At 39.9% G+C, this 15855-nt stretch overlaps 1 protein-coding gene across 1 annotated transcript in view; it reads left to right on the plus strand.

The window, feature by feature from the left end:
* Positions 1-15855, plus strand: part of ACSL3 (acyl-CoA synthetase long chain family member 3) — a 76041-nt gene that overhangs the window by 46450 nt on the left and 13736 nt on the right. The window contains exons 3-9 of the mRNA XM_019977627.2: positions 6872-7049; positions 8209-8318; positions 9170-9308; positions 10911-11061; positions 12231-12354; positions 13092-13163; positions 15009-15148. Of these exons, the coding sequence (XP_019833186.1) occupies positions 6872-7049; positions 8209-8318; positions 9170-9308; positions 10911-11061; positions 12231-12354; positions 13092-13163; positions 15009-15148 (914 nt within the window). The remainder of the gene's footprint in view (positions 1-6871; positions 7050-8208; positions 8319-9169; positions 9309-10910; positions 11062-12230; positions 12355-13091; positions 13164-15008; positions 15149-15855) is intronic.

Raw genomic sequence — 15855 nt, forward strand, 5'->3', positions numbered from 1 at the left:
TGTGTATCATAAATGAAGCAAATATTTTCTGTTAAACTTTCTCAAGAAGATGTGCTATACCGTGGGTTAGCCGAGACTCCAGTTTCTGTTGGTCTGCACGCTGGACAGGGGTATCCCCACTGTGTCTTAAACTAGGCTTCCCCACCCCCACCCCTTGGTTTCTTACTTAACAGCCACTGTCTTGCAGCTGTAGCAGAGCTGGCTATGAAAGAATAGAGGGAAGGGGACCTTTCACAGCCTGCCCTTCAGTGGAAGAGTGGAGTTGCTTAGGCAGTGTGGCCTTTGCTCAGAGTTCTTACTGAGAGTGGGAAATATTTTTGCTGAAGTGTATCATCATTTAATAGTTTCCATATTTGAAGATAATCTTATGTTGGAAAAAAAAGCTAATGATGAGCAATATCCAAAAGTTGTCTCCCTGTTTTGGGAGACTGAGCTTTGGGGATTAACCCTAGAATGTATCTGGCATGGTTGAAACAAAGATACTGAAAACTTTATTTCAAATCTATGAACTCTGAAGCTTTGTTTTCGTTTTATCTTAACCTGTTTTTTGAGCTCCCAAGGGAAGGTAAGTGGGAGAAAAGGTGGTGGTGATGGTTCTGCTACAGTTGTGCCCGTGGTAGTGTGGGCATACCACAGTAGTGTGGGCAGGCTGATACTGTCAGCTTCACCAAGAACAGAAGGCAGAGGAGCAGAGGCTGCTGTGTTCCTGAGGCCGAGCAAGCTTGTCCAGGACTGTTGTGCTGTCATTCTGAGTCTCCTATGGTTTTATAAAACTGTGGCTGAGTGAAGCATGTGGAACCAGTGTTGGTAGCTCCTGATTTCAGACTTCCCGGAGCAAGTGCTTGTACTGATGTTTTTTTGAAATTAATTAATAATGAAGTGATCATTTTCTGGAACAGTTTTGAAATACATGCACTTATAATAAAACAGTTGCAAAGAATAAAAATTTTTTTTACAGTGAAACAGAAAACATGAAACCAGCTTAAACATTTAGTGATCTAACTACCAGAGACACTTTACATTTTTTCCCTATATGTTTTACATACCTTAGAAGAAAATAGAAGGAATTGGAGAAGGCAATGGCACCCCACTCCAGTACTCTTGCCTGGAAAATCCCATAGATGGAGGAGCCTGGTAGGCTGCAGTCCATGGGGTCGCTAAGAGTCTGAGCGACTTCACTTTCACTTTTCACTTTCATGCATTGGAGAAGGAAATGGCACCCCACTCCAGTGTTCTTGCCTGGAGAATCCCAGGGGCGGGGGAGCCTGGTGGGCTGCCTGCCGTCTATGGGGTCGCACAGCGTCAGACACGACTGAAGTGACTTAGCAGCAGCATGCAGTCATAGTGCTTAGAAAGAGAAGTTTCACTGTTACTCCTTCTGAATTGATCAAAAAAGATACTAGAAATACTTGTTTCTGTTCTTAGGAGTTGACTTAGCTTTTTTTCCCTCTTAGTGCCTGCTTTTGTGTTATTTCATTCTTGAGTCACATTTTTATCCCGTTTGCACATGTATGACTTTTATTTTTAACTTATTAGGATATTTACATGCTTGATTTGTATAAAAAATAATGGCTGATCTCTTGGTCAGAATTTGTGGTTGGTTATTATATTAATACTCTCCCCAGCCAGAACTCTTGGTTTTCCTTTCCACACTAGCTCCTCACCCTGTCATTTATTAAAGGCTCTACTGTGTACCAGGTGGCTCAAGGTGAAACCCAAGAGTCTGATTCTTTTTTCATTTCCCTCCTTACTGCTCTTTCCACTCCCCCCATCCCCTCCTTTCCTTTAAGCAAGTCTTCTGCTTCCACTCTTGCCTCTACTATTAATACAGTCCATTTGAACACAGACCTTTTACACTTGTTATTCAGGCCACCTGACTCGCCTGCCCAGTAACACCCCAACTCCTTCTTGTAGTGCAATTGGAGTGTGTGGTTTAGTGCTTAGACTCTGGAGTGAGTCTGCCTGGATTCGTATTCTAGTCTGTCACTTAATAACTTTGGGATTTGAGCAAATTATGTTTACTCCCTCAGTATCTCAATATTCCCATCTGTAAGATAGGGATAATAATAGTAACTATCTTAGAATCCTGTGAGTGTTACTTGCAGTATGCCTAGCACATAGTAAACACTAGTTGAGGTTAGCTGCCTTCTTATCATCATGGTTATCACCAACTGTCCAGATCTACTGAATATTTTCACTCTCTCTGGCTCCCTCACAATAATTTCTTTAGAATGATGCTCATTTGCAGAGAGAAATGTAAAATGAAGCCAGGTATACTTTGTTGAAGGTAGGAAGTATATACTTTTGAAATACCTCTATTTTGCATGGTTAAAGTAAAACTTCTAATGCTGATAAAGGTTAAACTCAGCTACCTGAAAAGTTAATTTTTATAGACTGTCTCATTCTCCAGGGCCCTGACTGGTTAAGTATTGTGTGATTTGTTTTATAGCATGTTCTGTATCTTATCTCCATTTTATTTTTATAGTCCTCTTTTGAGATAAGAGGCCTTCCTCATCAGCATAATCTAGGTATCTAATTTCATAGGTTCCTGAACAAAAGTAAATTCCTGAGTTCTGTGGCCCTGGCAGCAACAGTTTGAGTGATAGCACTGATGTTTACTTGTGTGTATGTCACACCTGTCACAGAGTAAGAATACAGCCAATCAAATGTGAGAGAGCAAAGTGACTGGAGGGATTCTTTAGCCCCCAAGTAGGTTTACAGATGAAGAAACTGCTCAGACTCCGTGGTACACTAGTTGTGTATTTTCCTGACTCAGGACAGTCAGACATGTTTATGTCTTGTGGGTCACAGAAAAGAATATTTGAGGTGGGAGCACAGGACGTATGCGATTGAAGGATGATCAGAACAAAAGAAGCCGTGGAAGTTAAATGATCAGGTGCATATAGACTTTTTAAAAAAGAAATCTTTTAGAAAATGAGTCTTCTGGAGGAGAGGTGGAAGACTCTGAGGCCCAGAGTGAACTGAAGTTGTTGGGTTGCACCAGTTCTTTCCACACATTTAGCAAATAATTGCTGGGTGCCTGCTATGTGCTAATAGTGGCCTAGGCACTGGAAGACACTTCCTGAGCAAGACACACAGGTTACTCTTCTCTGGATCCTACGTTTCTATGGGAGGAAGAGAGATGATAAGTAAGAAGGTAACAGATTTAATTGTAAAGAAAGAAAGCTGATTGGAGATCAGGGGTAGCCTCTCGAGTCAGTGATGGCCTAGTGGAGGCCTGAAGGACACGGAGGCGCTAGCTTTGTGAAGATCTGGTAGGAACCCTCTCTGCATGGGGACAGGATGGTGCAGTGGCTCTGAAGTAGGAACCAACCCAGCTGGGTGAAGCATGAGGGTGCAGAGTTCATAATGGCGCTCAGACCGGAGACTGAGTGCCTCCTTAAATTTTGTGTCCTAAGCACCTGTCTTCCCTCATCCTGGTTCCCGCGCTGCCTCTTTGAAGGACAGAAAGGACAAAGCTGTATTTATAGGCAGTGAGTCAGGACAGAGGGTTTGAGATGGGCCCAGGGACACTGCCAAAGTCTAGGGCCCTTAGGACTTTGTAAGGCAGAGTGTGGTGTTCTGATCCCATTCCTACTGGAAAGGCAGAACACTTGCAGGGCAGTACGTGGATTTATGTTTTTAAAAACTCACTACTGTAGGGAGAAGGGGCTAAAGAGGAATAAGAGTGGAAGTTGGCCAGTCAGCATTCATTAGTTCAGGAGAGATGGGCTAGGATGACAGGGCAAGATGGAGGAAGTGTCTGTTTTGAGGGGAGTATCAGTTAAAGTCATCCTTAGATGAATAATCAAGTGAAAAAGTAGGTTGGGTACCCAAGTACGAGTTAGGCCTAGAGATGGCAATTTAGGAAACTCTTCAAAGTCCTAGTGAGTTGGATTTCCTTCAGGGACACTTCAGCCACTGTCATGCCCTGGGGACTGCAGACCGTGTGTGTACATGTATGGTATTGAGCTTGGTGGTAGGAAAGCAAGGGAGTTTCGGTTTAATTTCTAATTTCTCAGTGGAGTGTGAGGTAGTGTCATCAGGTAGAAATGGAGAAGGGAGAGAGAAAGAGTGGAGGACATTTGAGGAGAGAGGTTTCAGATAGGGTGAGAAAATGAATATGCCAAGGAAGCGCAGTAGGATTGCTGGATGGTGAGATGTGTGATCCTGGATTTTAAAAGTTTGGTATTCTTCAGCAGTGTTCAACAGTATAGACAGGGAATAGAATAATTTAATCTCCAGGTTGGATTAACCATAGGGACCAAGTTAGGATCAGAAGCCTTTTCTAGCAGAAATTAGATAAAATTACAGTGTAGGGAGTCCCTTAAATATAATCTTTATGGGAAAGATCACTCCTAGAAAATTCAGTGGTTTAAAGAATTAAATTCAGAATTCCCTTACACTTGAATTAAACTCTTAGCTTGATTTCTTTGCAGAGTCTTTTGAGTTTATATATTTGGGTTATATATCTAGTGCTTTTTCAGAGCACATATATTCTCTGAAACTTATGAAACTCATTTAGATTCTAGAATCTAGGAGGTAGCTCATAGGCTTATCTTTGGAGTGTGAAATTCTTAAAAATTGTAATCCTACACGTTTTGGCCAAATTCTCATCTGCTTTCTCACCCCCACAGAGCTCCTTTTGAAGTCATTGGAGCTCCTTGTGCTGAGCATTTTGTGGGGGGAGGGTGCAGTGAGAGTTTGGGACTACTAAGTTAAACAAGTATCTTAATTTCAGTTGCCTTAACCATCAAGTTCAGTTCAGTCGCTCAGTTGTGTCTGACTCTTTGCAACCCCATGGACTGCAGCATGCCAGGCTTCCCTGTCCATCATTAACTGCCAGAGCCTACTCAAACTCAAGTCTATTGCATCAGTGATGCCATCCAACCATCTCATCCTCTGTTGTCCCGTTCTCCTCCTGCCCTTGATCTTTCCCAGCATCAGAATCTTTTCCAGCAAGTCAGTTCTTCGCATCAGGTGGCCAAAGTAAGTATTGGAGTTTCAGCTTCAGCATCCATCCTTCCAATGAACATTCAGGACTGATTTCCTTTAGGATGAACTGGTTGGATCTCCTTGCAGTCCAAGGGACTCTCAATTGCCTTCTCCAACACCAGAGTTCAAAAGCATCAATTCTTCAGTGCTCAGCTTTCTTTATAGTCCAACTCTCACATCCATACATGACTACTGGAAAAACCATAGCTTTGACTAGACGGACCTTTGTTGGTAAAGTAATGTCTCTGCTTTTTAATATGCTGTCTAGGTTGGTCATAGCTTTTCTTCCAAGGAGCAAGCGTCTTTTAATTTCATGGCTGCAGTCACCATCTGCAGTGATTTTGGAGCCTCCTAAAAACAGTCTCTCACTGTTTCCATTGTTTCCCCATCTATTTGCCATGAAGTGATGGGACCAGATGCCATGATCTTTGTTTTCTGAATGTTGAGCTTTAAGCCAACTTTTTCACTCTCCTCTTTCACTTTCCTCAAGAGGCTCTTTAGTTCTTCTTCACTTTCTGCCATAAGGGTGGTGTCATCTGCATATCTGAGGTTATTGATATTTCTCCCGGCAATCTTGATTCCCATTTGTGCTCCATCCAGTCCAGCATTTCTCATGATGTACTGTGAATATAAGTTAAATAAGCAAGGTGACAATACACAGCCTTGATGTACTCCTTACCCGGTTTGGAACCAGTCTGTTGTTCCATGTCCAGTTTTAATTGTTGCTTCTTGACCTGTGTACAGATTTCTCAGGAGGCAGGTCAGGTGGTCTGGTATTACTATCTCTTGAAGAATTTTCCACAGTTTCTTGTGATCCACACAGTCAAAGGCTTTGGCATAGTCAAAGCAGAAGTAGATGTTTTTCTGCCATGGACTATACAGTCTATGGAATTCTCCAGGCCAGAATACTGGAGTGGTTAGCCTTTCCCTTTTCCAGGGGATCTTCCCAGTCCAGGGATTAAACCCAGGTCTGCCGCATTGCAGGCGAATTCTTTACTAGCTGAGCCACAAGGGAAGCCCCTTATCCATTAAAGTAAGAATTTATTTCTCAAGTCCAACTTGGAATTGGACCCTAGAGGGCAGTATTCAACTATTTTTCCATTTTTATATTCATCCAACCTGCTTAATTCTGTTATCGAAATGCATTTTTGAAAATGAATATGGTTAGATGGTTTTAAGGTGTGTGAGACATATGTTAATGACACAGGCATGTTTGGGAACTGTCAATAGATTTTTGCAGCAAGAATAGCTTTCTGTCCTGTGTAAAATTAAGGATTTATGGTTTGATCTAAGTTGGAGAAAATTCCTAGACACTTGAAAGGGGATTGCTACTAAGATAAGACTTGATGTTACCTGCACAAGTGAAATGTTGAAAGCCCTGCTGAGCCAGTGAGTATTCTACAGAGGGACTTTGGTGACTAGTGTAGCTACACCCCACCTGGCTGTATCAGTGGAGACTTGTCTATCAGTACTTTGTGTATCCAGAATTAGTTACAGCAGTTCAAATTGAATGGCCATAAACATTTCTGTTAGCTTGGGTCTGGCCAGTGTCTGTTTGTGAATCATATTGTACTATCTGATATTGAAATCCAATAATTCTTAAGTAGTAGAAGTTATTTTTAAAAGAAAAACAATTGCCCAAATGATAAAAATTTAGCAGAAAATTTTAAGTTGTCATAGAAGATACCACAAAATAGCTAATTTTCAAAATAGAGTTTTCCCTTGAAACTTGCTTTCTAGCTTTTTGTTAGAACAAAATAGTTTATATACAGACATAACTTTCTGTTGAAATTTGGAACACATCCTGGCATCCTTCTGGAGATTAATATTTTGATGATTGAAAGCTCTTTGTGTGTTTTTTTGTTTGTTTTATCAGGTTATTCTTGGAAGCTATAATTGGCTTTCCTACGAAGATGTCTTTGTGAGAGCCTTTAATTTTGGAAACGGCTTACAGATGCTGGGTCAGAAGCCCAAGACCAACATCGCCATCTTCTGTGAGACCAGGGCAGAGTGGATGGTTGCTGCACAGGCCTGCTTCATGTATAATTTTCAGCGTACGTGGGCTTCCTTACCTTCTTGAAGCATGGACCTGGTGTTGTGGGAGAGATGATACTTACTATTTATGATAAGTATTTCCTCCCAGGATAAAATTCTGATGTTAATTTTAACCTTTGTTACAATTTAAGACATACTGGTTTGTTCAGTTGTGGAACAAATTACCCGTGTAGTAAGAGGACTTGAACCTATTCTGAGGGGACTTTGTGGGTCTGGGGAACTAAATCTACACCTGTGGGTCATTGCTCTGCTACCCCTTCTCAGAATTGTCCTTTAAAGTTAGTGTCATCTTGTTAGGCCATTTTTACAGTTGACAGCTGGCCTCTAAAGCACTTCCAACACTCAAACCTAGCTGCTAGTTAAACGATAGAGACTTTTTATGTTGTATAAATATAAGACGACTTGTGGAAGTTGTGATGCCTGTGAGGTCGTCTGAGAAGTTTCGTTCAGAGGTTATGGTGTCAGTTGTGGTATTAAACATGGACATTGTTTTATACTTCAGATGAAATGGAAAGGATACTTTTTATCATCAAATTTCTTTTTGTAAATGCCTCCACTGTATTTTGTTTTTAAACTGGTATACCTTTTTGTTTTCATAGGTTTGGGTTTATAGTATGTTTCTTTTAAGAAGCTTTAAATTATCTCTTAAAGTGACTTTGTTTAACTTCTCATTATTATTTAATTTTGACATTTCTAAGACTATTTTTCTTAAAATTTTTCTACTTTAGAATAAGTAGTATTACCACTCATTAGTGCTATTTTTTAAAGAAATAATATCTTAAATATGACATTCAGTGTCTTATTTTATTGGTATATTTTTTATATTTTGGTATCAAATAGTTAACATCTATGACTTTGACATTTTAGAAGTCAAATATAATTCCTTTCAACATCACAGTTTCAGAGTAGCATCTGTAGGTGAAAGAAAACAAAAAAATTTTTAAATGTTGAAATTTTGTGGGGGAATTATAGAAGAGTGAGTAGGCGTCATGTTAATATATTAAAATAATTTAGAATAACAGCACAATTAGACCACAAATTATGGATCTAACATTTTAGGGTTTAGATGTTCCGTCAGTGGTCAGAGGCTTTATTTAATTGCACTTGGTGCTTCTATGAAATGTCAAGTATTTGACTTGCCCTTTCTTTTCCCTGTAGTTGTTACGCTGTATGCTACTCTAGGGGGTCCAGCAATTGTTCATGGATTAAATGAAACAGAGGTGACCAACATCATTACTAGTAAAGAACTCTTGCAGACAAAATTGAAGGTGAGAACTAGCTTTTCTACCTTGTGCTCATCTATTTTCAAGTCTATGTTCAATAAATTTTTAATTTTAAGCGTTATTTTTAAACTAGTAATTCACTTATTCTGAAGCATTGAGTACAAGTTTCAGAACTTTTTAAAGGAAAGTTAATGACTTTACGAAACTACAAGAGAAAGGAATTTTAGTTTCTGAACTCTATGAAAACAATAATATCTGATCCCCCCACCCCCCTTTTTTAAACAAGTTTATAAGAATATTCCCTTCCTCTCTCCCTATATCTTTATTTGCCTCTTAAAGCATGGGGAACATTTGGCTACCCTGTAGTTCAGGCAGTATGTGTTTATATGCCCATTTTTGCAAGGAATTAACTTTATTGATTAAAATTATACCAAAGAACAGGTATACACAGTAAATCTAATGTTATAAAGCAGTAACATATATTTCAAACCAATAGTTGTCCATCCGAAAAAAGGGGTAGTCATGCCAGTACACTTCACCCTTGCTTTTTTGAGGCAAGAAATTAACAATTTGAAACATGGTAAACTACTTTTCTTGTGCCCTGGATTATTTGCCACGCTCATTAATATAGAGTAATGAAGAATATGCTTCCCAGGTGGCGCAGTGGTAAAGCCTCCACCTGCCAGTGCAGGAGGTGCGGGTTCGATCCCTGCATGGGAAGATCCCCAGGAGTAGGAAATGACAAGCTACTCTAGTATTCTGGCTGGGATAATCCCATGGACAGAGGAGCCTGGTGGGCTGTAGTCCATGGGGTTGCAGAGTTGGACACGACTGAGCACGCACACACGTTCACTCATGTTCAGAGAAAACTGCAGTGGATCCTTGTGTGTTTCCAGGACATCGTTTCTCTGGTCCCTCGCCTGCGGCACATCATCACTGTAGATGGAAAGCCGCCGACCTGGTCTGAGTTCCCCAAGGGCGTCATCGTGCACACCATGGCGGCCGTGCGGGCTCTGGGAGCCAAGGCCAGCATGGGTACGTGGCGGGTCCTTGCTTCCTTGTGTGTGTTCTGCAGTGACTGTGTTCTCTAGATGTGATCCAAGTATCTGATTCTAAAGTTAGATCAAGTGATAAACTGGTTTTCTAGATCATCACTTTGGGAAGAAAGGTCACCCTAAGTATACCATCTTCTACTCTTTAAAAAAAAAACTTAAGGAAAAATACAAACATTAATTTATCAATGTTCTAAAAGTAGTATTTATTTGAAATTAATTTAAAATACTTTTTTCCATGATACAGTTTTCCTGTTCTCCTTTTTAGATGGTTTAAAGTTAGTTTTAGAAATAATGTCATTAAACGTGTAGGATTTCACAAAAGTTGTTAGGATGGTGGGACTGTACTTCACTCGGCTTGGAAACAGGGTTATGCTGAGGTTAATTCTGTGCATGTTGAATTTAGGTGCACTAAATTCACATACAGCTTTGTAGTGGGCAGTGGCGTGTTCAAGTCTAGTATGCTGGAGTTTGGAGTTAAACGATTTAGAAGCTGAGAACAGGTTTTAATTAAAGCCAAGGGAGTAGGTGACACCCATAGAGAAAGGTACCTTCAAAGGCCACCACGAATTGGCCGAAGAAGAAGGAAGAGATCGGTGGTGTGTGACTCATGGGGGTCGAGTGAAGGAGCCTCTCAGAAGGCGGGAGTCTTTCGTAGGACCAGGTGCACTGGAGGAGCCCAGTGACGCAGGGACTGCAAGAGCACCATTGGACTTCTTAGCCAGAGTCGCTTCAGAGAACAGTTTCTAGAAAATGGTGGCAGTGGAGAATGGTACCATGGGACAGAGGAGTGAATGGCAGGTTAGGAAGCAAGAACTTGAGTAATAACAGTTGTCAAGAAATACATCTTGACAGGTACGAGAGCAAGGGTGCGCTTGGGAACAAGTTTAAAATGTTTTCCCTGTTTACTGAGAAGACCACGTTTAGGGTAGTTCCAAGATTAATTCAGGCAGAGGAGTGGTGCTGCCCGTGACATACTTCTCTTTGTCTTTCTACTGTGTCACCTGTCTGGGATGCTGGCTGCTGTTCCTGGGCTTGTGCCAAAGCGGGGAGAATTCTGAGTGTAGCCATGTTAGCTTCACACTGTGAAGTAGAGAACAGTTTTAGCAAATGCCTCGGTACCCTGGTCTAATTTCTTAGTTGAATCACTGGCATAGCCTTTTGTCTCTCTCCCTCTGTTGTTTCCTTTTTAAGTTAGGTAGCCACACAGTAGCTAACGTGATCCTTGTTGCGGACAAGCCCCTGTTCAAAGTGATGTTGCTTTCCACGCAGTGTGATATCCAGAGTCGTGGGCCTGACCTTGGAGACTCTGCACGATGGGGTCCTGGCAGTTACTTCACCTTCGTTTCCTGCCACTTTTCCTAACATTTTCTCACCTGGTCTTGCTTTATTTTTCTTCATAACTCTTATAAATTATAGATTTGTGTACATCTATCCAAGTAGACTATGTCTCATGTGCAGGGACTTGATCTATTTTATCGGCCTTTGTGTGAGTACAGTTAGTAGTTGTTGAGTTAACAAATGATTATGAAAAAATTGGTGACATAGCTAAATTTCTCAGGAGTATGTGTCTTCTCTAATGCAGAAAACAAACCCCTTAGCAAACCAGCGCCCTCAGATATTGCAGTAATCATGTACACAAGTGGATCCACAGGAATTCCAAAGGGGGTCATGATCTCTCATAGTAACATTATTGCTGGTATAACTGGGATGGCGGAAAGGATTCCAGAACTCGGGTATGTTATTATTTACGTTAATTATTTACATTTATGTCATTTCTTAGTATATGATCAAATTAGTCCTTCAGAGTCTGTTTACAGTTAGGCATTTCTTCAAAAGAGACATTAAAATTACAAAATAATTATAGTTGTGGGATTTAAAAGGTATCATTGTTAATATTTACTTTTTACTTTAAAAGTGCAGACTTGACCTGATTTAAATGTCTTAAATATTTTAATCAGTTCATATTATTACCATCATAGTCATTTTTATACCTTAATATTATAATTCAAGTGAACAGATAATATATCCACTACGTATTTATTGAGCTTCTGTATTCAGTCTCTGATTTTCCCTTTTAAGACACAGTTGAGTAGTAGCAAGGGGAGAGTGGGTCTCCTGGAATGTGAAAGAGATCAGTGAGGAAGCCAGACGGGAGAGAGTTTTAGGGAAGCAAGGATAACATTCCCAGAGATGGAATCAGTATTGTGATGACTGATCTTGTACAGCAGTTGGATATTTTTGTTGCCTTTAAGTGTAACAATTATAAATACCCACATGTTACTGTGGAATTGAATTTGGGGATGCAGATAGAAATCTCTTATGTATGCAAAACTTTCAGGAAAAAAATTAAGAGCAACTAGTTCCTTCTAGGAAGTTGCCCTTCATATTTTGAGAATGAGAACAGTTCTTGAAATAATATGCACATGTATACATATACATTTTGTTATATAATGTATAATTTAACTTTCGGAACAAGAATCGCTTCCTGAGATTCCTGGCAGGCAATTGTGGATTCTCTTTGAACGGTCCTTTTTGATATCCCATTAGTTGTCAAATCACTCCTTGGGGGATTTCTTCTGTGCTTCAGAATCCCTCATGTTTTTACCCACTCCGAGTCCTGATCTCTTCTGCTGTAGAGCTTTGCTTGTGCAGCGCTCAGTTAGGGAGCACCTTCCAGGAGGACTGGAAACGGAGCCACTTCTTGTGTGTCTGCCTCCTCAGCTTCAGATGGAGCTGTATCGTAATGCTTTTCTCCTGACACCCCCAGGGTCTGTCATACACACACGTGCATGCATGGAGCCCAGAGGGTCCTCCCATTGCCTTTTAAAGCTGCTCCCGCTGGAGTCACTTTTCACAGAAACAGCACCTGACTGTTGCTTCTTGCATCTTCCTTTTCTTCTAGGGAGAAAGATGTTTACATTGGATATTTGCCTCTGGCCCACGTCTTAGAATTAAGTGCTGAGCTTGTCTGTCTCTCCCATGGATGCCGCATTGGCTACTCTTCACCACAGACTTTAGCAGATCAGGTAAAGGAATTTCTGTGATTTGAGATACTGCTGCTGCTGCTGCTAAGTCGCTTCAGTCATGTCCAACTCTGTGCGACCCCATAGACGGCAGCCCACCAGGCTCCCCCGCCCCTGGGATTCTCCAGGCAAGAACACTGGAGTGGGTTGCCATTTCCTTCTCCAGTGCATGAAAGTGAAAAGTGAAAGTGAAGTCGCTTGGTCGTGTCTGACTCTTAGCGACCCCATGGACTGCAGCCTACCAGGCTCCTCCATCCATGGGATTTTCCAGGCAAGAGTACTGGAGTGGGTTGCCATTGCCTTCTCCTTGAGATACTAAGAAACCATAATGATCTTTAACACAATTTTCATTCAGTATGACAGTATACTATAAGGATAACAGTTAATCATTTCAAAAGAACTTGCCTTTTAAGGTCTATTTAGAATATGAGTGGATTAAAATGGGCTTCCCTTGTGGCTCAGCTGGTAAAGAATCTGCCTGCAATGTGGGAGACCTGGGTTCGATCCCTGAGTTAGGAAGATTCCCTGGAGAAGGAAAAGGCTACCCACTCCACTATTCTGGCCTGGAGAATTCCACGGACTGTATAGTCCACGGGGTCACAAAGAGTTGGACCCGACTGAGCGACTTTTCATGTCACATCACAGATTAAAATTACAGAATTTTGAAATATATTTTTTAAGTGTTTCATTGAATTTTTAAAATAATGATCACTTTATATAAACCTGTTTTCTCTTTGTAGTCTTCAAAAATAAAAAAAGGAAGCAAAGGAGATACATCCATGTTGAAACCAACACTGATGGCAGCTGTCCCGGTAAGAATTGACCATTAATCAATATTGAGTGCTAAAAAAAAAAGCATCTCCAGAATGTAACTGCTAGTGGAAAAGACATTGTTGACAAGGTAGTTTATGTAGGATTTACTCCTTATTTGTTACCTATGTTATCTTGAGCTCTGAAGTATTTATTCGGTCATGTTTTATCTTTTTCATCTTGTTTATTAAGCAGTCAACTTAATAGTAGTTTCAGCTTCCATATGATATTATCAATTCCTTTCCTTAAAGAGCTGCTTGCTCAAATCAGTTTTGTGATATCTGTTTGCTGTTAGTAGAGACCTGAAGCCCAGCAGGAGATAGGAGGAAAGGTTGGAGATCATCTCCTCCTAAGCAAATCACACCTCCTGAGTCCCTTAGGGAGAGTCTGGCCTAGACACCAGAAAAAAGTGACAGAGAAGTTGGTGCCACTTTGAATTGTCCGAGAATCTCTGTGATGGCTCAGATGGTAAAGTCTGCCTGCCATGTGGGAGACCTGGATTCCATCCCTGGGTTGGGAAGATCCCCTAGAGAAGGAAATGGCAACCCACTCCAGTATTCTTGCTTGGAAAATCCCATGGACGGAGGAGCCTGGCAGGCTGCAGCCATGAGGTTGCAAAGAGTTGGGCACAACTGGATGACTGACAGAGAAGCACTATGCATCTTAATTTCGTGTCAGGCATAGGGAGGGGCCTGGGAATGAGACCAATAGAAATGGGGCGATAGTGATTCTCTGTGCCCCTAATGTACATTTTACATTAGACTTTCTGATTTTGTTTGAATTTTAACTGGATACCAAATGTTCCGGATGGCTCAGCTGGTAAAGAATCTGCCTGCCAGTGCAAGAGACGCAAGAGACACTGGTTTTATCCCTGTGTTAGAAAGATCCCCTGGAGAGGAAAATGGCAGCCCACTCCAGTATTCTTGCCTGGAGAATTCCATGGACAGAGGAGCCTGGCAGGCTGCAGTCCAAAGGGTTGCAAAGGGAGGACATGACTGAACTGCTGCACACACCAAATGTTCACATAATAATGTTCACATTATTATGTAGTTTTTCTAAAGGCAAATATAAATGATCAGTAGTTTTGAAGTTTCAGTAGGTATGTAGTTTCCTTAATAATATCTTTCTTTAAATTTTTGATTCATATGAATATTAAATATAGTATAAAATTGTGGAGAGAAACTATTTCAAGTCAGTAAAGTGTATGTCATAGTAATAGCAGTAGCAAGCAAAATACAGTTCAGGCAAGGAAATTTTTTCCTGGGTGCAGCATTAAAAATCAAAACCAGCAAGCAAAATAACCCCATGGTTTTTGTGAGCCAAGAATGTAGTACTTCATATCTTCATAAGATAAAATTAGGAGAATTTAAAAAGTCGTTTCATATAGATGTTCATTTATTTAGTGAGTTTAGTTTTTAGCTCAGAATAAGTAAGATAACCTGGAGAAGGAAATGGCAACCCACTCCAGTATTCTTGCCTGGAGAGTCCCATGGACAGAGGAGCCTGGCAGGCTGCAGTCCACGGGGTTGCAAAGAGCTGGACACAGCTGAGTACACACACAAGTAAGATAAATAAACAAAGCAGTGTAAAGAATCAGTGGTGGCATATTACTGCCCTAAGGTTTTTAATATTTCCCCTTTCTTTACTACTGCTAAACATCTATTAAAAATTGCTTTTACTGAAATCTCATTTTTAAACAAAGTGTGGCTCTATTTTAAAAGTTTATTATTGACAGAATGTCTCTTTTAAAATGTCTCTCTTAATGGAAATAGTAATCTGATGTTAAGCTTTTAAATAAGGTAGCTGAGAGCATTATTGACTATATTAAGTAATTTGTATATTTTTAGGAAATCATGGATCGAATCTACAAAAATGTCATGAATAAAGTGAATGAAATGAGCAGTTTTCAACGCAATCTGTTTATTCTGGCCTATAATTACAAAATGGAACAGATTTCAAAAGGGCACAGTACTCCGCTGTGTGATAGGTGCGTAAAAGGCTCTTCCTCCGTCATAATTTGATCATTTGTTCACATTAATTATCTTAAGGGTCTCTAAAAATTCCATCTCGCATAAGAATATGAGCAGTTATTTGAAAAATATCACCAAAAATTTTATTGTACTAATAGTGTGTTTATATCTTTGGTGGCCACTTACATGATTTTAATTATTTTGAGAAGTAGTTTCTCTTTGCTTTTAAATTTATTTTGATAGGAATAGAAAATGGCAACCAGGTATTAAACGTTTTGTGACCTATTCCACCCCTCCCCCCATGGCACTAATAGGATAAGTATATTTAACTGTAAAGTAGTTGAGAAATTAGAAAATAACAGTATGATGACATTCAAATTACTTTTTATGGGGATATTAATAGTTTTCAAATGTGTCACATTTAAAGCTTTATAATTTTTTCCTGCCTTTTACTAATCTCTCCAGTGAGATACATAACTGCTTTGTAAACCTATTTTATATATATTTATATATATACATATATGTATTTATGTAATACATATGTATTTATACACACATATAATATATGTGCACATATATACATATATGTATATATAATACATACGTATTTATACACACACATAATATATATATGTGCACATATGTTTATGTGCATATATATATGTATTTATATATACACAGATATGTATTTGTATACTTTCCTGTAGCTCAGATGGTAAAGAAT

Source organism: Bos indicus, chromosome 2 (assembly GCF_029378745.1).
Source record: "Bos indicus isolate NIAB-ARS_2022 breed Sahiwal x Tharparkar chromosome 2, NIAB-ARS_B.indTharparkar_mat_pri_1.0, whole genome shotgun sequence".
NCBI lineage: Eukaryota > Metazoa > Chordata > Mammalia > Artiodactyla > Bovidae > Bos > Bos indicus.